The sequence below is a fragment of the Melopsittacus undulatus genome, chromosome 5 (assembly GCF_012275295.1).
Source record: "Melopsittacus undulatus isolate bMelUnd1 chromosome 5, bMelUnd1.mat.Z, whole genome shotgun sequence".
Classification (NCBI taxonomy): domain Eukaryota; kingdom Metazoa; phylum Chordata; class Aves; order Psittaciformes; family Psittaculidae; genus Melopsittacus; species Melopsittacus undulatus.
Window position 1 is genome coordinate 43,589,975 of NC_047531.1, and position 21,822 is coordinate 43,611,796.

Consider the following 21,822-nt stretch of genomic DNA (forward strand, 5'->3'; position numbering starts at 1 on the left):
ATCAGCTCATCATACGAAGAAAACTGAAGCTCTGTTCTTTTAAATAGAAATCACTTGACAGAAGAGTTCCATGGTTAATAAATCTGAAAGATGTTTCTCTGTGTATAGTAAAGATGGAGTCCCTATAGAGGGATTATTGCCTGTGAATATGGAAAGTTAGGTATTTCTTATTCAAATTGTGTATCCTCTAGGTTGTTAGCAGAATTTCATCAGTGACAGCATCAGAACTTAAGAAGAAATGGGGTTTTAATAATGCATAATGAAGAGTCATGTCAGGCACTCCAAATTCAGTGACCGATAATTTGGACACAGCTTTTGTTTACATTTAGTAATCATACAGTACCTCTTTTCCCTCTTCTCAATGCCTTGGTTGTGTGAGAATTGTCTTTAGGACCTCCTTAAAGGCGTAGTTTTAACCAAATGAAAGGTCATAGAGCAGATAATCTCAATGCTTAGGGGTTTTGCATCTGTCCCCATCTGACTGCACAGAAAAATCTCTAATCTTCCTAGTATTTATCATGTTGGCATTTGTACAGGCCATGTGGGGCATGCTTTTTTCCAAGTTAATTGTTCAGAGATTTTGATAATCATGTTACTTTCCAAACCCTTTGCCTGTCCTAAAGAATCTGATTTACTCTAATCCATAAATTGGGAGCAGTTCAGTCCAACAATAAATGATCATCTCTTCTACAAAAAAAAGAGAAAACCTAATTTTTGCAGCAAGTTTAGGGAACTAGAAATTGACGTAATTCAAGTTGTTTTTTCTCTCGAGAAAGCATATTTAAAAACCTGGACTCCGGTCTGAACAGCCAGGGAACAACAATTATTCAAAAGATAAATCTTGTTTGATGATCCTCTGGGGGGGGGGGGTTGGCTGATGGGGAGGTGGTATGACAGCCTTCACAATAGCTTAAAGCGTTCCCTTTATTCTCTAAAGAGATGGTTATAAATGGCTTCATGCGTAGATTAATAGAATGTTAAAATTTGTGACAATGGATGAAAATATAATAACAAAATAAGAAGCTGGATACAGTTAGTTTTCTGATAGTATTTGATGACGTTTTATAAGCATACAGGTTCCAATGAGGCTTTCCTTTTTTCTTATTGTGAAGTCAGTTTCTTTATATGCACATGGGCTGAAGCTGTCTCAAAATAAATAATATATTGTCCTGGTGACTCTTCTGTCAAAAGGTTATACTGCTGTAGAGGAAAGCACAGATAAAAACCAGATTAAAATGTTAGAGTCATAATTGAAAGATACTTTAAAACACCAAATTGTTATTTATTTACCTGTAAAGTAACAATATGCTACTAGTAGTCATCAGATGTTTTTACTCCTTACAAAGCTAAAAATTCTTCAGTATTTGGTATCACAGTACAGTCTTTTGGTTATTGTCTGTTTTTCGAGTCATGGAAAATTTGGCTGAAATTTCCTCCTGCTTATTTCATCAGTTCCCTTCTAATTGAGTATAAAATTCTGAGATCTCTCTTTCTGAATGTTCAGTTCATACCCCCTTTTCCACCTGTGTTCCCTGGATTTGCTTTTGCAAAATGAAGGAGTTTTGTCTTTCAGAGCGGGAAGGTCACAGGAAGTGATTCAGGAGCTGTCATTGATCTTACACTGGATGAAGAGGACGATAGCTCTTCTCAAGGTAGGTGAAAAATATTTTGCTAGATACAGAGGTGATCAAGCTACAAGTATTATTTCATCCCATGGATGACAGAAGGGGAGAGACCTCTGTTTCTGCTTCGTGTATTTTATTTAATGACATTTCAGTTAAACATGACTGTTGTTAAAGAATTCTCATAGGCATTAAATAAAGGGAATTCACGTACTGTAGAAGGTTTTTACAGTACCTTAATTTAAGCATTGTTGCTGTCTGTGCTTGAATCCATTAGGTTTGGGCAATAATTTGAGACATTCAAATTCTTTATCATATTTTGTGGATTCTTATATATATATTTAATTTTTCTGCTTACTGATTCATTAAAGACATCTTAATTCTACAGTTGGGATTTAGGCATTAGATTATTACAGTTTCTAATCATTCTTTAACCAAAAAACTTAATGTGCAAGAGTTCAAATACCAAATGCAGATCTTTGCTTTGGGACTGAATGCCAAGATTAGACTAAATATAGTTGTGCTTTTACAACCTTTGGCAGTTTGGATGCATTTCATCTTTGAAAAGAAGACCTTTTTTTTTTTTTTTTTGGTAAGTCTTGCAGACCTGTGGGCAGGTGTACTTATAATTAGCACTGGATTGGTGAAGAATTACAGTATTTCAGAGAAGTAATACAAGTCTGTATTTAAGACCATTTATGGCACTGTCATCTTAACTGAAAAAAAAAATATTTCTGCTGTTGGAGATAAAGTTTTAGTTCTGAGTGGTCTCTAATACATGCCCCTGAGCTTTTGTTCTGAAGTTCAGTCACCAATCATTTTGATTCCTCTAGACAACTTTGATAGCTATCTCTTTAGCTAATGTGATCAACTTATACATGTACTTCCTTGGTAGCATGATCTGCTCTGTATTTTTATTATACAAATGTAAAAAATCATATTAGCACATAGTAGCATTTGTTTCAGTGAGGAAGAAATTTAGTGTTAATATCAGAAGGGGGTGCATGTGATATACAAGCATTAGAGAAGCATGATGCACTTCAGATAGCTTACAGTCTGGTTCTTAATTTGGTATCCACTACTAATAAAAGTATGAGCCAACAGTGTGTTCTCGTTTAAATCTGAGTTAGTGTTTTTCCCTCACTGACGCTAGTGGGATCACAGCTGAAATATAAGGTCCTGTTTTGGCTCCCCCTTCCTTGTCCAGAAGAGTTGGTAGCCTTGGGATAGGGCTGAGTAGATGGTGTCAGGATGGTAGTGGCCTAGAGAAGCATAGCATGTCTGGCAGAGAACGATCTGAGAGACAGTGTAATAGTAGCCTGCAACTACTTAAAGAATAGTCACAAAGATGATGGACCATGGCCACCAGAGGTCCTTTCCAGCCAGGATTTTGATGGTTCTGTGAATTGCTTAGCTGAGTGTCAGAAAAACAGAGAGAATCAAGTTTTTACCACTGTCATCTCTTCTGAGTGTCCTTTCGTTAGGGAGAAAGGTTAGTGGGGTAATTTCAGGATGGTGTATCTCCTCTGTCTCTTCACTGCAAAGCAGTCTCTCACTGTAGTCTGCAGCCTTGTAGATTAGTTTATGTTTAGACTTTGTGAAGAGTCAGTTGAAATGTATGGACTAAAACCCCAATAAAAGCTTGAGTCTCACCATGCAGTGAAAACACATCTCTAGGCTTTTGAGCAAGATTTTCAGGAAATAATTAACATGGTTTGATAACAACATTCAGGTTGCAAAGAGGAAGAGTACACTTCTGACACCTTTTGCACAATGACATGCATGTGTATACCTTTGGCTAAATATTTTTTCCACTGCACTTTGTTTATAGCAAATGGAGAGCAAGTTTTATTTTGTTCTAGGTTCATTGGGACAATATCTCAGGATAGAAAGCACCACCAGCATTATGATGTTTGCTACAGTATGCTGGGGTATCAGTTCAGTGCTAATTCACATAGAAGAGCAACATATACAGTGTTCTGGGAAACACTCAGATCCTGATTATTTTGTTTAAAGCTCTGTCACCCACATACTGAGTAAACTGAATTCTGTTGCTTACAAAACGTATTTAAGTAGATGTTAATACCTGGAAAAATATCTGTTACGTGCTTCCCTTTAAATCTCTCTAGGCACAACCAGGGAACAAAGTTACACTATTTTGGTAGTATACAACTATGTTGTATGTCCTTGTTGGCTGAAATCGCTGAAGATTTGGATTGAGAATAAATTTTAACACTGTGGTAGATTTATAAACTTGTTAATGTAATCTGCTTGCCATCCTTTCCTTTTTCCAAAGTATGCATATAGAGTAAATTAGACTTAAACTTTAGGTTAATAACTATGGAATTTTTAGGTGTTTCGTGAGATTATTAAACTTGTGGGTGGCTCGAGAGTCAGACACAGACACTCATAGAGTTATGGTGAATGCTCTGATTTACTGAATATTCATAGCGTTTTTTATAGTTTCATAGATTACTAACACAAAACCACAAACTGTCAACAGTTAGTTTGATTGGTCAGATACAAATGTCCATGCGAAGCGGCTGTGTAGCTGATTGGAGAATGGCTTCTAATCATATCCGTTTTCGTCAAGCCTTGTAGTTCCTGTCGTCAGGCCTTGCGGTTTCTGCTTATCTGAAATAATTCCTTGCTCCACCGTTCTCAGTTCCCATTCTGTTTTCCTCCAGACATGACGGAATATAACATCTGTTCTCGTTGCAAAACTAACCTTCCTCAGTAGCCTCATGACCCTTGCTGTACATTTCCATTAATAACCTGTGGCCATTCTCTAATAAAAAATCCTCCACCCCATGGCCATTTTCTAACAGAAAATCCTCCACATAAACTGTAATCAAAGTTTCTGTACTGGGGCACAGAAGACCAGACCTATATAGACAGTCATCAGGCCCAGTCTTCAGTCATGGTTTTTAGCCAAAACCGTGTGTTATTTTTAAGGACTAATCATCTTTTCAGGGTAGAGGATTTTTGGTTGATTTTTGGGGTGGGTTGGTTTGGTTTGGTTTTTAGTGTCATAGTGACTAGGACCTTTTATCATGTACTTGAGCCCACCAGGTTTTGACTCTTAGAAAACACAGTAACTGTTAACAGCTATTAGTTTGGCATTTTGAAACCCCACTCTATTAACATAGAAACCTGTGTCCAAATTCCAACCCCTTTTTAACATACAGCAGCTTGCATTCAAATAGTCGTTTGCATAAGCAGAAAGAACAGTATTGCCATCACACTGATGTAGCCAGTACAGCATTTCCTCTCTATATTTGCATTTCCTCTCTCTTAAACTTTATATCAGACAAGCACACACAGGCACTCTGTAATTATCATATGCAGGTTTTCCTGATCATCATCACTGCCCTACACATGGTTTCTCACATGAATAGTAGAAGTTCTTATCAGTTCCTGAATGGCTAATACTGTGCTCTCAATCATCCTTTATTTTCTAGTTGTCAAGTCTTGGCTTTGTTCTGACTTAATGTTTTTGGTCCACCTCCATAATGATGGCATCTTCCAGTTTAATACACTGTAACTAAATTCAGTGCATACCTTCTGATGTGTGCAAAAGCTACTCATGAAAATGTTGTGTAACATTTGAGAAACTACTTTAACTTCTGGTCAGAACAATTGTCATCTTTTTGTCAAAGAACAATCTTGATACTTTTCTGTCTGCAAGTATCTTGCAATACTTCTACAGTCCTCTTGCTATTTTTATCAAATACTTGTGTAGTGCAGTACATTCAATTATATAAAAACTAAAACAGCAAATACATTTGTAATTTAAGATGCACAAATAACTGTCTCAAAACCAACCATATTCCACTCTTTGTATATTTTGTGTAGGAAAAAATATTAAATACATACATTATTGTTAGGTTTTTTTAATCTAATTAAAAAAGTCTGTAGTTCTCTGGATCACTTTTTGTCTGATTCTTGAACATGCATATGGTATGTTTGCTGTTCTGTAACTACACCACTTCTGAATTAGTAAGCTGATTAAAACTCTTTCCTGCTATAACTACAGTGTGTAGACTCATTTTCTGGCATGGAAATTAGGCCCTCTTATTTTCCAATTTGTGTATTAGGTTTAGGGTTTTGCTTACACCTCCCATAGTAATGATTTCCATTTTATGCTCATTTCCATAAATCAGATTGCCCTGTCTCCTACAGGTCCACATGTTTAATGAATATGATGCTGTGTTCATTTAGGTTTGGAACTATTTCTGTATTGCTTTTAACCTTAGTCCTGTGCTTACTATGCATCCAGTCTTCCTATTTTCCATGCTGATTTTTTCTTTTCACAACTACATTAACTTTCATTAAGTGTTTCCATTTATTTAGTGAAGTCTGGTTGGTTATCTTTTATCACTTCTCATGACTGGTGCAATCCTGACCTACTTTCCAGCAATTGGAATCTCAGCAGGGCTCTTGATTTGTCAGGGACAAATGAACTTGCTTCTGTGTGAGATTAAAAACAAAAGGAAAACCAAAAACTCCTCACATTTGTCCTATCATTTTTGCTTGAACTACATTTTTACAGCCGTAGCATGTTAGAGTTCTTACTAGCTGAGTCATGAGTGAGAACATCTTCCCTAGGTCATGACTAAGGATGCACTCACAACACTTAAATTGTACAGTGGCAGTTGAAATGTGCATGAGTTTGTGAATATTCAAAGTAAACAGCATCTCAGTATGAATCTTTTTAGAATCAAGTAATTTGCTGAACACTGGGTTATTTTTCATAGTCATGGAAAATAAAAGAAGCTTGATCTAATCACAACACCTGTTACTTGATGGAAGAGCAGGAAGTATCTCGCCTTCTGTTTTCAAAATGAGCATCCCTTTACTGCTCCTTTTATAGACTTTGAAAAAAAGAAAATAATATTTTCATAAAATGGCTTTAGTGAAGTAGCTCAGCTATTCAGTCTACAGAAAGAGAGTATGATCTGCAATTTATATTACATTTTATTTTTGAGGTCTTGAATTATATTTATCATATAGCAGTTTCTGAAGGGTACTTCAAGCTGTAAGTAGCTGGTGTTAAAAGACAGCTTCATGAAACTATAAATATAATCTCCAACTGCTAAAAAAAACCCCAACATTTTGAGCTACACTGCCATTGACCCTCTTCCTAATGCTGTGAAATCAAATACTTAATTGATAATTTCTAAACGTGTTCTTCAATATGCTGTTGATATGTTTTCTCAAGCATATTAATGAATTATTTGTTTTCATATTGTGCAGACTTTTACTAAATTAGGGGCTGATGCATATACAATATTATTAGGATAAATCTAGTTTTGAATTATATCCTTAAAATCTATTTTCTTATCTTGTGATTTTAGGTTTTCATGGTGCTTTCACTTCCCTCTACTACTCTAACCTACCTGAAACGTACAGGCAAAAGCTTGTTAATTCTTCTTTATTCAACTTGTGCATAGGCGTGATTACATGCTGACTTGCATTTTAAAATTTTTATGTTGCCACAGATAAACTGGAGCAGGGAAAAATATTGCTGTAGTAAACTACAGATACAGATGCTATTTGTCACTTCTCATAAGTCACTGTCATGTTGAGGAGGAGTGTCAGTGTGAGAAAACTAGTTAAATTTACTTTTAAAAGTTTCCATAAATAATAAAGTGACTCCCCTATATTAAGAAAAGAGCATGAAAATTCAAAACAGCAAAAAAAAAAGAGTTTGAACAAAGGAAAAAGTCAGCAAATGCAAAAGGACATAAGCATCAAAGGTAGATAAGTCTTATTTAGGGAATTGTTATCTTTTTTTTTTGAAACAAACTGAGTACAGCAGTGTTTGGTCCTCTTTAAGGTTTTAGGCTATTATTTTTTAAATACAAACTTCTGAAGACTTTGCCACAGAATTCAGTTTCCATTATGCTGAAATACACAGGCTTCATAAAGGTAGAATGAAACATAGAGTGTGGGGGAGCGGAGATAGAGATGATGGAAGTGAGATGAATTGAAGGAATTTTGCAGTTTGTTTGCATAGCAAAATGATCAAAGCAGTGTCATTCTAGGAAGTATCCTTGCTAAACTGTGAATGGGGGGAGGAGAGATTTTAAATCTCCGTGATGATCTGACATCTGTTTGGTATCATCTATAATTTCATTTTTTTTCAAAGCAGATAGCAAGAAGCAGAAGCAGACACCTGTTACAGCATCGAGCATATCTACCCAGCCTGTGGCTCGACCCTTGCAGCCTTTACAGTCTTCACAGCCAAACCCTGTGCAGCAAACAGGAGTACCAACAAGTGGACCTTCGCAGACCACCATACATGTATTACCTACAGGTAATTTCATTTTACACCATTATACAAATGCAGCAACACTTTTCTACTTAAACTAAACTGTTGTGTGTTCTACTTTCTGTTTATGTTTTCAGGTGAATATTCAGAATGTTTAAATCATGTTTTAATCTTCCATTCTAGTAATTTTACCATAACTTTTATTTTTTTAAACTCATGAGCTAAAAGAGGTTGTCCTGTTGGTTTGGAAAGCATTCAGGATCAAATTAATTGCATGGAGAGGAAGAAATCTTGCTAAGGGCAGTTATGTAAATTATTAAATGTACTGTTGTTTGTAAAAATGAAGGAGAAGAAACCTGTAGCAGTTGCATTATTGAAGTAATGGGTGGGGAAAACCCACTAGCAACATCCCTCCTAGATCTTCCACCTGCATTTGGCAATTAATCCTTTTGGCAAAGTGAATGGCAGGACTAACACTGAAGTTCCATCCGTAGTTATTAAACATAATTTTGTCTGCACTGTAATTCCTTCTATGCCTCCCCCCTTTTTTTTTTTCTAACATAAAGAAATATAGATCCTCTTCCCCCCCCCCCCCCTTTTCTGTAAATGGTTGTTGAAGATCAGTTGACATTGGAATTGTCTTACATTCAGGACCCTTTAGTTGTTTTTTTTTTGGGGGGGGGGTGTTATTTTTCTGTCTGGAATTTGTATGTATATATTGGCGTTATTATTTCAGATTAAAATTACTGTTTGTTTAGGCTGTTTTCTTTCTTCTTGCATTATCAAAAGCGGATAGAATTCCACAGAGAGAGTTTTTATTTTGCATAGCTCAGATGAGTCAGTTTTCCAAAAGAGGTGTGTGCTCTGGAATAGGTGTATCACCTTAATGTCATAAAATTTCATTGTAGGTTGTGGTCTTTCCTTCCTTTTCCAGTTCCGACAACAGTGAACATAACTCACCGGTCACTGACTCAAACGGCTGCAAAGCTTCCTATACCAAGAGCCCCTGCAAACCATCAGGTGGTCTATACCACTCTTCCTGCACCTCCAGCTCAGAATCCTGTAAGAGGAGCTATCATGTCAAGCCCAAGTTTAAGGCCAGTCAACCCGCAGACTGGAGGTAGGGATGCCTTCTTCCATACGCATTTTTGCACAACATAGCTTGATACGTTCTACCTCATGGATGTGGGATTTGTTTTTTTTGTTTCATGTTTGTTGTTGGGTTGGGTTGGATTTTTTTTGTTGGGTTTTTTTGTCCAGTTTACAGTCCAAATTATAGAGGTTAGGGTTTTTTCCCAGTTTACAGGCTTGAGAAAATCTCAGGCTATGAAGAAATCATTCCCCTGCAGCTATGTGAATGAGGAAAACCAAGATTTAAGTAATCTTGGGCATTACCTTTGCCAACTAAGTATCTCTGAATGACATGCCTAATGCTTTACAAGGTAGCAGAAGATAATGTGTTGAGCACCACTGTAAGATCAAAACATATAAGTATGTAGTAAATCATGGCCATTTTCCTGTCTAAAAGTTACATATGTATCATATGTAGTTCTTTAAAAATCTGTCTTGTGCCCAGCAAATTTTCCTATTTTCTCTAGGCCTGGACAGATTAAATTCCTTACCAAATGTATCAGAAATTGATCCTTGCATGAATTTCCTTGACCAGAGATGTCAGCAAGTTCATCTTGACTTTGCAAACGTGTAACTGGTATCTTCCCATAGCAGGAAACTGATTTTCTGAACTGAGTAGTCTATGTCAGAAATAAAGACCTTAAATTATAGTCTATACTATGTTACAAAGTGATAGATCTTAACTGCCTTTTTTTCAGCTCCCCACAGCTGCTAGACTATGATTATTTTAACGTGTTTATGTTAAACATAAATTTCCCTGGTTTAGTACACTGAGTATAAGCCTACTTTCGTGAGATCCAGGTAGTGATTTTTCAGACATCACTTGTATAAGCCAAAATCAGAACACTATGTGCTTGAGCGATGTAAGACTGTACCTGTGTATGCTTGTGCAGATATAGTCAATTAACTGTTCTGAAACTATAGTTTCTGGAAAGGAGAATATCTCTGTGTTTGTAGCAATGTAATTCTAAGCGTCTTTTATGATTGGGCTCAGCTGCATTGCCATAGACTGAAAAATCAGGTGTGCTCACCAGGAGTTGAGCTAATGGTTGTTTAGCTGTGAAATGTCAGGGTGTAAGGAAATTGCTGTTCTTGTCAGACTACTTGTTGATATTTTTTAAACTTATGCTCTTATGCCAGGTTCATTTGAGTTCAGGTTCTTCTGACTAGCCCTGTCTTCTGAGGGGCATGTCTGCATCTTCTGTTGAAAGACAAGGTAGCCTCAGCCCACACTTGGTTTTCTTTATCATTACCCTTAGTTGCAAGTTAGATGCATGTCATCTACTTGTTGTTAGGAAGGAGTTTTGAGTCCTTAACTGTGCATTCACTTACATTAATTAACTTTAATAGTATTTTCTTCTTCTGTGCCAAAATACATGGTGTTGTCAGAATCTACTGCTAATTTTAGAGCAGCTATTATGACTAATTAAACATCACTCATATTAGTATCTCCAGAATACCTTTAGCGTTACACATGTAAGATAATTAATGTGTTGTTGAAGAACATAAAATAGGTAATGTGATATTTTAAGGCCTTTTCTAGGAGAATTGAAGATGAGGTAGGAACTCATGTTTTTCAGTCAAGGTCATCCAATGAGATCTTGTGTAATATGCTTCTGACCTGATTGTCCAGTGATACAGTGAATGCTTGTCCTGCAGTTGTCTGCCTGGAAATCCCAGAAATCAAGGCAGGTTTGAGTGAACATAATTAGGATTCACCTTGACCAGCCCCTAAATTACCTAACCTAAAATCATTCTTTCAACAGAAAGTTGGGCATGGTCATTTCCAGAGGTTCCTTCAAAATTGGACTTTTCTCTGATTTGGTTAGAGGCAGTTCTGTTACTCTGTTAAAAAGTATATCTGTGTCTTACACAGTACTATTGTCTGACAAGCCACAGAAGACACAAGAATATGACTGTTCTTGCATAGCACTGTGTGTTCTCTGAACCTCAGGACAAGGAAGCCAGGTGGTTAACCTGAGTAGGTGAGAGACTAGTTTAGTTAGTGTACAGATTATTTCAAGGCTTCATATTGGTATGCCAGTTAGAGAGGTTTTACATACTGGTAATAAGACAATCATATGTCTTGAATCCTTTTAGCTGTCCTAAGTTTTAATCTTTTAGTCCATTCTGCATTTTCCACTGTATTTGTTATACAGCTTTCAGAAATGCTGCTACTGGTGTGTATTGGTTTATATTATCATTGAAATGATCTTTTTTTGTCAGTAGCAGATGTTTCAGGAGTTAAGAGCTCTGTGCTTTGTCTTTGACAGAATAACTATGAGAACTTATCCAAAGTGTTTGGCAATTCATAGTTTTGTATTTCTACATCAATTAAGTAGCATGCCTAACTAGAAATAATGCTAAAATTTGTACTGTATATCTCAAGGCATTTCTGGCCATCTTTCTTCAGATAGTTGTAATTTCCTGAGATAGAACAACAGTCATGCTAAAACAGTGTATCTGTCTGAATTCTCATAGATGAGAAATAGGTGGCTGTTTATTCTACAGAAGTTTGCACAGTTGTATTCTCTCCCCTCTGCAGACATAGCACTTGCTCTCTTTCATTTACAATTTCAGGGGATGGAAGGTAATTTTGTTGTTGTGCAGTACTTCATCGGTCTGTTGGCAGTTCAAGGAGAGTGTATCAGTTTGAAATTTGGTGTCATCCAGCTAAGCCAAGGAGTTGGTCTCCCATTGTTCTGTTTAGCTGATTTTAAGTGTTGAATACTCAAGGTATTCACTGTGTTTATAGGTATGACAGTACGAATGCCTCAAACAACTGCATATGTTGTGAACAATGGACTAGCTCTTGGATCTGGAACACCTCAGCTTACAGTGCATCATCGACCCCCGCAAGTGCATGCTGTGAGTAGTCCTTTTGAAATTACTTAATGCAATTTATAGGCTTGTTTCTTCATTAATGTCTTCCAGATTGCTTCTTAGTGTGAACTGCAGGATAGTGAAATGCCTTGTAGACACATTGCAGTCAGCTCATGTGCATAGCACGATCCTGTCACTTGCAGCAACTTCTGCCAAGACTGGTAAAAGCTGTGCAGTCTGTTAGCTTACCCCAATGTTCTCCAGATCACCAATAGCATGAATTGTTTGCTGTGGAGTTAAGGTACAGAAGGACTGCCACTAAAAAGTTTTGTCATGGTTTGGCTACAAATTGGATGACCAGATTCTCAGTACAGCTGTCTGCAAAACTGAGGTAGGAGAACAAGATACAGACAAGATCTCAAAGTTGCCAACTCCCAGATTTCAGTTTTATCACTGTTGGGAGTGATTACTTCTGCATCACCTCAAACCCTTTTCGTAAGTATTTGAGAATTTACTCTGGTTCATTTCATAATGTTTTGTTGTTGAGACTAAAACAGATACATTGCCTCAAATACTTACTGTTGGGCAGTTACATCACTTGTGATGCAGTTACTTATTCTTTTAATCTAAACATCATTGAACCGAATGTATCCTCCAGGTATAAATATTGAGAATAAATCAAGCCAATATCACACAGAACACTTAAGATGACAAAAACCCAACCTGAAAGGTGTCTGGTTTGAAGCATAACAAAATTGTGTTCCTATTGTAACCACATTCCTTAACTAACATAAATGAGATACCTAGAACTGTTTCTGTGGTGTTGGGGACGGGGGAAGGAAACAAAACCAAAAAACAATGGAAAGCCACATTTGTGTCCTTACTTCAAAATATCTTGGAAACTGAGATTGAGCTTTTATGATCACTTTAAAGTGATAAAATCCACATGGCACCACTACCCATTCTGCATTTTGTGACTGAAAGCCTGCCTTGGTTGCCTGATGAGTTGTCAGCTTAATTTACTGCCTGAGGTGTTTTGGGTGATGTGAGAACAGCAGCTAAAATGTGGATTAGCTCAAAGTTGTTGTGAACTTGCCTGATCATCCTTGATAAAAGAGCACAGTGTTCAGACCATCACCTCTTGGATGAGAAGCAGAGGATATTGGGAAATATCCGTGGCAATGATCATCTGTACAGCTAGGGCTTTATATGCACATATTAAGAACTTGTGGCATCCTTGGTCCCATCCCTTCTCATCATTTGCTGCTGCTTTCTTGCCTCCACACACAGGACTAAGAGTTGTGCTGGCTGGGTGACTGCAGGCTCATTTGCTTACAGTTGCCTGGGGAATGATGAATCAGTCTCCTTCCACCACTGCAGACTTTGACCTTTTCCTTATTGCTCTTATGTTTCTTAGGACCCACCACGCCCTGTACATCCTGCCCCACTCCCAGAGGCACCACAGCCACCACGTCTGCCCCCAGAAGCTGCCAATACTTCTCCACCTCAAAAGCCCCAGCTGAAGCTGGCACGGGTACAGAGCCAGAATGGTATTGTGCTGTCATGGAGTGTCATGGAGGTGGACCGGAGCTGTGCCACTGTGGACAGTTACCATCTCTATGCCTACCACGAGGACCCAAGCGCCACTATGCCCTCCCAGTGGAAGAAGATTGGGGAAGTGAAGGCCCTCCCACTACCTATGGCATGCACTCTTACACAGTTTGTGTCTGGCAGCAAATACTACTTTGCAGTCCGGGCTAAGGACATCTATGGACGTTTTGGACCCTTCTGTGACCCCCAGTCCACAGATGTGATCTCTTCCCAGAGCAGTTAAGCTAGAGATCTTTGGAGCCTTTAAACCTGTCCTACTACAAAGATTTACCCCAGTTTTGGGGGGGTGGATCCCCTGCATGAAATTCACTTTTAAGTCCTCTCTGCAGGATTATTTAGACAGTTGTGTGGTACACTACATGCATTCAGAACCAAAAGAAAAATAAAAGTATCACCTGCAGCAAGAGAGCCTGTGTTTTTCTGGATAGCTCAAGTCATGGGCCATTTGAAAATTTTATTTTCCCTTCCATGACAGCTGTCCCACCTAGATACCTACCTTTTACCCAAGGACACCCTGCATGCCTGGGATTCTGCTTCAGAGCGGGAACAAAATAAAGAATTACAGTTTGTCTGAAGCAAAACACGCAACATCTGTAATACCTACCAAGGCACTAACATAAGGGCAAGAAGAGATTTGCCTCTTGTCCTCCACCACTCTGAGCAGGCTGTGATGCAAAGGGTGGTTTAAGGTGTCACTTTTTCTACTGGAAGACTGAATGTTCTGGTCTTACTTTACAAACTGTGAAGAGCTCTCTGAGGGGAGGGAAGGGAATTTGAGTCTGGCCAGGGAACCAATATGTGTGTAAATGTGGAGGTGGTGGAAAAAGAAACAATCAACCCACTACCTCCTACCTCTCCTAAATAAGAATGCTCCTCTGCTTTCACAATCTTCCCCGCTCACACTGGGAGCATTCCCAGGTCAGATCTGAAACTGGATTTGTAGAGACTGCATTTACACCTCTCCAACTCAGATAATTTCTCTACTTCTCCCTTCATTCATCCAGCCCTATTTTTTAGATTTATTTTGTGCCTTAAAGAATAATTTCAGAAATAAAATGTAGCCAGATACCTTGTGGTGTTCTTTTTATTTTGCTTGGAGTTATTTTTTCCTTTACATTTCTAGCCTTTCATTACTGCTTCTCATTTCCCTGGCCTGCAGTAATTATTATTTCTGTAAAGACCAGAAAGTGTAACATCTGCTGATGCTGGATTTGTTTTTATCTGCAGTATCATTCAACCCTTTCTTCACTGTAATTCTTGAGTATTCTTGTCTTGAGTATTCTTGAGAATTTTTGTCCTGTCAAGAATATTAGAGTATACAGATGGGATTTTCCACCAGAGCCTTTCCCTGTTCTTTTGGGAAAGCTGTATGCTGCAGTTCAGCCAAAGAAGAAACCTCTGTGGTGCAGCACCATAAAAGCTTCTAGCAGCTTGCACTCAGTTTGGACAAAGTGCAGAAAGTTAAGAAGTTGGCTTCCCAGTCATCTGTCCCATCACCTGCCTGCCTCTGCAGAAAGCTAAGACACCAAAAGCAGTTTAGAAATTATTGTAGACACTGACCTAAAGCTAGTGAGCAACTGCAAATGTTAATAGATGCTTTCATGATGCTTCTGAGCTAAGAAAAGAAATTGGGGTATCTGTCCCACTGTCACTGACGTGTAAAACTTGCTTTTCAGAGAACCAAACTGTAATGCCCCTGGACAAAAGAGTATATGTAAGAGTTCTATTTTGGCACTTTTCGGTCTCATTCCTACCTAGCAGAGCTAAACAGTGGATTTAGAACGGAAACGGTCTGTTTTTTATTAATACAGCAAAGCTTTAGAAGGTGACATTTTTTAATTTCAATGCTTTCTTAAAATATGTAAAGCAAAGTTGAATAAAGGGCAGGAAAAATGAAATCCCAAAACATGGCTGGTGGAATATCCTGTGAGATGATAGATTCTGTTCTGTTCCCTTCAAGAGCTTTCACAGTAAAAAAAACAGCACTGTAGGGTTTTGTACTATTTTACTGCACTCCTTCATGTAGCTGGGATTGTCACTTCTGTCAGGTAAGTTCCGAATATTCTCTGTATGGAATGTTGCATTTAAAGTATCACAGATTTACTGATTTGGGCAAGTGAAAATCCTGTCTGAATCCAAATATCATGGGAGAAGGTTCACACTGAATCTCATGTATGAAGATGTGTAACCTTGCCTTTGAGTAAGAGTTGTCCCTGTTATACTGGTGCCAATAATCAACAATGCCTTGAATTTTTCCATGTTTAATTGTTTTGTCTGCATATTTGGAGGATGGATTACTTAATAATTCAATTAGTCTGCTTATGGAGAGTTGGGTCGTTATAAAGCCAGTTCTGTAGTAGAGGTTAGAGCAGTTCCTTCCAGTTGATGGCTGTCAAGTCCTCCTTGGACAAGTTTTTAATATGCTTTTGAGGTGGTACCAAAGGGCCATTGGCCATATCAGTACAATGAGATTTTATAGTTTGAAAATCAAAATAAACATTAGAATAAAACCTAGAATTTACACTGCTTATTTATTTGTGATTCCAGCCCAAACTGTTCTCGGCTTTGTGTTGCGTGGGATAGATGGGGGGTGAGTCCTGTGTTAGAATTTTTCTCTTTCCTCCAATGGAGGTGGTCTGGTATTGTGTTTGAAGGTTTTATGAGTTGTATCTCTAGAGAAAGAAGACTCATCTTTATTTACTAAAGACGTAGTTCACAACTGAACTGATGGTGAAAAGCAGATTCTGGCGTAATGGATCCATTTCTGGTTTGTATGGCAGAATGCAGTTGATTTTTTTGTTGAGAGATTAAATAAGCAACATACAGTTGACTTTTGTTTTATCCCAGCAGTGGCCAAATGTATGAGGTTCAACAAGGCGAAGTGTCAGGTCCTGCATTTGGGTCACACCAACCCATGCAATGATCCAGGCTTGGGGAAGAATGGCTGGAAACCTCGTCATGGAAAAGGACCTGGGGGTGCTGGTTGTTGGAGCTGAACATGAGCCAGTTTGTGCCCAGGCAGCCAAGAAGCCAAGAGCGTCCTGGCCTGTATCAGAAATAGTGTAGACAGAAGGACCAGGGCAGTGATCATTCCCCTGTACTTGGCACTGGTGAGGCCGCACATCAAATAATGTGTGCAATTCTGGGCCCCTCACCTGAAGTGAGATACTGAGGTGCTGGAGCAGGTCCAGAGAAGGGCAGTGAAGTTGTTGAGGGGTCTAGAGCACAAGTCTGATGAGGATCAGCTGGAGAAGAGAACGCTTAGGAGGACCTTGTCACTCTCTACAACTGCCTGAAAGGAGGATGGAGCCAGGAGGTGGCTGGTCTCTTCTCCCAAGTTACAAGCGACAGGACAAGAGAAAATGGCCTCAAGCTGCACTGGGGGGGTTTAGACTGGATATTAGGAAAAAAAATTCTTCCCCAAAACAGTAGTCAGGCATTGGAACAGGCTGCCCAGGGCAGTGGTAGTATCATTGTCACTGAACATGTTCAAAAACCTTATCGCTGATACCCTTGTGACATGGTTTTGTGGTGGACTTAGCAATCCTGGAATAATGAACTTGATGATTTTAAAGGTCTTTTCCAACCTAGTTGATTCTATGATTGTATGAACTGAGCTAATTCTGCAAAATCTTTGTCATGGTGGAAGCACATTAATGCAGTATTTGCCCTTACACTGGCGAACAGGAGTACTGCCTAATTCCTTAACTCGTGACATTTTTCCCTGTGTTGTGGGTTGGCTGGTTATTTTATTACTCTTTACCTCCCAGAAACAATGACACTATTGAGAAACTGAATTTCTGCTAACAATAAACATCCAGAAATAATTTACTTCAGTTAACAGACTTAGTTGAAAGTATTACTAAAGTACCCAGGAACATTCCTGGGTCTGTTAACACCATGCTTGTAGACTAGGCCATTCCATAAAATGTTCATTGCTGGAGGTTTCCAATAACCCACTTTCATATACGCCTAAAAATCTCTCTGTGGCTTTTAAGTGGAAGGGTTGGATTTAGTTACTTTGCACTTCATGCGAATTTTTTCGTCTTATTTTCAGTAGCCTGATACAAAGTTGCTCCTGACCTTGGGTTTTGCTGCTGCCACTGGGCACCTGACATTGCAGCAGTACCACTTTGGATGTAGTACCCTTTGTTTTGGCAAACACAGCACTGATTCTACAGTTGTGTTTCCATTCTTTTATTTTCTGTTTTGGCTTAGGTTTGCTTGGCTTTCTCTGTGATACAAGGGCATCTAGATGTCCAGGTTGAAAGTAATTTTGAGTTAGTTTAGTTCTTGGTTGTTGAGGAGCCCCTCTGTGGAGTGCCGATGGCAAAATGCCATTCTTTTCCACTGCATTCTTCCTAGTTAGAACTTCACTGGCCTCCTTTACTCCAATGTATGTCTAAAAAAAAAAAAAAAGCTTTCTTGGATTCAAATAACTGCATCTTAGGAAGGGGACAGGCTGTAGATACAGCATCTGCAGCAGCAGCTTTGGAAAACCTAGGTGCAAAAGCAGGTACCTCTCAGTCTGCATTTAGTTCCAGCTTCCCTTAATAAAACAGGGGGTCTGAAACTTTGCTCCTTTTAATTATTTGTGCCACCATTGGCTCTGTTGGATCACTTGAGCGCAAGGACTGAACACTCATCCATCCCAAGGTTTTTACCACAAGGCTGGAAATGCCCATGGTGTCTTCCTTGTAAAGAAAAGGGGTCTTACACTGCTTCCTTTGAAAATGACAGCAAAACCCCTTGTGCCTTCAGTGGGAGCACAACTGGCCCCAGTACTAGGATCCAAGCATCATTTTGTACTGTAACAAAGGAAGGGCTGAAGTGACTTTTTATGCTGTTTGTCTTTAAATGTCCAATAAATTAGAGTGTATTGTATGTAGGGACAGGTCAAATCTGTTCCTGCTCCCCAAGCAGCTATTCCCCAGTTTGAGTCTTGCTACCCCACTATACAAAATCAGTCTGTGATTCTGCCTTCTTATAACCACCTTATAATTAAAAATATCCAGATTTTTTTAACTAGAACCTTTATATATAAATATATATATTGGTATTATTTTCTGATTTGTTGGTTTGGGTAGGGGTGGCCATTGTATGAGGAGGGAGAGGGGTTTGAATGACACTGAGCCAGCACTGTTACCAGAATCTGTATTTCCTTCCAAACACCTTCTGAGGGGAGAAAGAAAAAAATAAGAATAGCTGAAAGCAAGCAAATGAATTAATTTTCTTTTCAGTCTTCTTGCTAAAATGCATCTTTATTTCTCATTGTCATAATGCAGGCTGAGCATTCTCTTTTTTATATATAGATACACATACACACATTTTTTATATATGTCTTAATTTAATGGGTTATATCTGTAAATAAGATAACTGGGTAATAGCTGTCTGGGGAGTCCTGTTCAGCTTTAGTAATTTATTGGCTATTGGGAGTCAAATGTGCAAAATCCTTTCTTAGGCAACTCAGAATCTGATTTCTCTATTTTGCAGCTGGACTTGCAAATACAAAAAAAAAAAAGGACTGATTTCATGTCTGAATTCAACTGGGCAGTTGCAAGCTCTCCCCATTTCTGTATGTACTGTAGATGAGTGTGTGTGTCTGTGTTAACTGTAGTGGGGTTTTGTCTGACAAGCTTGAAATTTATACTTTGAAATAAACTAATGGGTTTTTGACCTTGTGAGTCATCTGTGCTTAGTTCCAGATACCTCCAGAGACAGCTCTTTCAAAAAGAGCCCAATGTGTGCTCCTTGTCATCAGACACACTACCACCTTGCTCAAGTAATGTTAGGCAGCAATGGTTTGGCTCTGGGTCATTTCCAGAAAGGCAACTGCATGAGCTTGCCCTCTCTGCCTTCTCAGAGAAGCAAGAAATTAAAGCATTGCTATAATTTCTGGAAAGTCACTTTCTAGGCCATTCTGCAAAGGAAAGGGGCTGTGGAAGTGTTCAAGACCAGGTTGGATGGGGCTTGGAGCAACCTGGTCTAGTGGAAGGTGTCCCTGCCCATGGCAGGGGGTTGGAACTGGATGAGCTTTGAGGTCTCTTCCAACCCAAACCGTTCTGATTCTATGTGCCCTTGACAGACAGAATCGAGAAACTTGCATGCTGAAGTTGCGCTGGTGGGGGGAGAGGAATGGAAGCCAGATTGCTGGTGCTGCTCTCCTCTCAAGGGACTGTGTTTTACTCTCTATAAAAATTGCTCATTCTTTTAGTAAGAGGCTGCAAACAAAGTAGAGACCATGGCTTTGGTTTTTGACAGCAACCTGAAGGATTAGAGCTGTGTGCCTGCAGCACACCCAACCGGCCCATGCTTCCCAAGCCAGGGGCTGACTGTTGTGCACAGAACTAATTGCATCAGTCAAGGGTAATGAAATTGGGGGTAATAAAAAGGGTGATCCAGTACAGTGATCAAGAAAGTCTCTGCTCTCCAAGCTGTTGCTTTTCAAGGGTAGAAGCCAGGTACAGCACTATGAAATAAGTTGTGGAACTTAGTTGAGCCCCCAGAAACAATTTTACCAGAAGGCAGTATGGGAAAAGCTGCCCCTTGGCCTCCAGCTCTGCTGCCAAATTCTAGAGGACTTGAAGCTTAGTTTTGTCACGCCATCCCTGAGCTAGTGCTGAGCCCATACTTCATGGACATATAATTACTATATGCTGGTAATAATTAGTTTCTTGCACTTACTGAAATGTGCTTCAAGTCACTGACCCAAAGATGATATACTCCTGTGAAGTGATGCCTGCACACACACTTGAAAGTCCAAAGTTTCTCAAACTGCCTATTTAAAATGAGAGGATACATACTGCACAGAGCTTAGACCATTAGTTTTACCATAAAATAGAGCGTAGTCACTGTGCCCAAGCCCTGTTGCAGTTTGGGCTGGTATAAAGTGAAGTATCTGGTGGTTGTGCTGGGAGGCATCATTTCTGCTGTAAGCAGGTTCTAGTGACTGAACAGCAGGTCTCTACTATTGTAAGACTGGTTCATCACAACCACCTCCCAAACACATCCTCCCACTATGTAAGGCCCTCTCCAGCCAAGCCTGAGAGCCTGAAGTTTAAATGCTTAAGACACAGGCTTACAGCCAAGGGTAGTAAGATGCTGAAAGAGACATTTTAACTTTATACAGCTGCCTGAAAATAAAGTTCAGTTCTCTGGCCCTGCCTGCAGGTCCATGCATCCATACTTAAAGCCTTCTCCTCTAGTCAATGTTGCTGTGCTGGGAAGAGGAGCCAGAACCAGCTGCTGTGCTTGTAGTTGGCAGATCAGTCCAGGCTGGCCTGCTGACAAAGGACACACATAGGACAGCACAGTAAGAGGAATGCAGTGACCTTTAACAGCACACTTACTTAAACACAAGAAAAAAAATAGCCACACTCACATGGATGAGAGTCCTAAGGCTCAGAAGGTCCCATTGATGTAAACATTTACTCATGGAAAAGGGCTCTTAAAAACAGAGTTCTGGTTTTTCCACAGCTCCATGTTTCAGCACAAAAGAGCTCCTGCTCCAGGGTAGGAAGCTGAGAAAGGCAGAGCTCCCATTTCAATGTCCTGTAACAAATGGGCATGTCACATCTGCTGCATGCCTCTGCTCCCTGCAGGGGGGAGCATCCAGATGTGCCCTGAATCATTGTCCGAAACCATAATCAAGCATCGATTTCCTGGTCCCTGGGAACCAACTTTTAAACAAACACTTTTCCATTAGTATTTTCACATAAGACTGAGTGAAGAGGCTTGCACTGGTCCTGTGTTGCCTAGTGCTGACAGTCGAGTAGCATACAGCCATCCTCCAGCCACTCTGTTTCCAGTCTCAAACAAGCAGCTTATTCCTGGTTCTCTGTTGCTGCCAGCCCTCCTGACCCAGCTCCACTCCTCCTTTTAAGTGTACTCCTTAATGCCTGGTACAACATGCTCTGCTCATTGGCTCTGTGGCTGCCAGTCCTCAATAGATGGGTTTGCGAAATCTCAAGGTAGTGATCAGCTGCAAACACCTGAGGGCTGCACAAAAAGTCCTTAGCTCATATTCGGTGCTTAGCCAAAAATCATCAAGGCTGCTGCCCTCGGGTGCTGGGGCTACAGTCTCACTGAGAGAGCATAAAACTGACACCAAGACAGAGAGTGAGCGCCCCTTGATGGCAGACCTGCAGGAACAACAGCCTGCCCTCCGCAGGCTCCGAGCAAACACCTAGCCCCTACGGCTTAACACAGAGGTAGGGGCTGCTTGGTTGAGTGCTGCTGCTCATGCTCAGGGAGACATCACCCATCCCCATGCCCCACTGCCCTTCATTTCACACAGCTGGAACAGGGCAGGGTGGGGTGGTGGGATTGCAAAATACATGGAGGTGGTCTGTACACAGAGCT

General features: G+C 39.6%; 1 protein-coding gene across 6 annotated transcripts in view; it reads left to right on the forward strand.

The window, feature by feature from the left end:
- Positions 1-15,982, forward strand: part of ATF7IP (activating transcription factor 7 interacting protein) — a 105,781-nt gene extending 89,799 nt beyond the window's left edge. For 5 of the 6 annotated variants that reach the window (XM_031049927.2, XM_031049924.2, XM_031049926.2 and 2 more), the window contains 5 exons: positions 1,574-1,652; positions 7,774-7,941; positions 8,831-9,016; positions 11,783-11,895; positions 13,268-15,982. In XM_031049927.2, the coding sequence (XP_030905787.1) occupies positions 1,574-1,652; positions 7,774-7,941; positions 8,831-9,016; positions 11,783-11,895; positions 13,268-13,684 (963 nt within the window). In that variant the 3' untranslated portion in view covers positions 13,685-15,982. The remainder of the gene's footprint in view (positions 1-1,573; positions 1,653-7,773; positions 7,942-8,830; positions 9,017-11,782; positions 11,896-13,267) is intronic. The other variant, XM_031049923.2, reaches the window with a different exon arrangement.
- Positions 15,983-21,822: the final 5,840 nt, after the last annotated feature.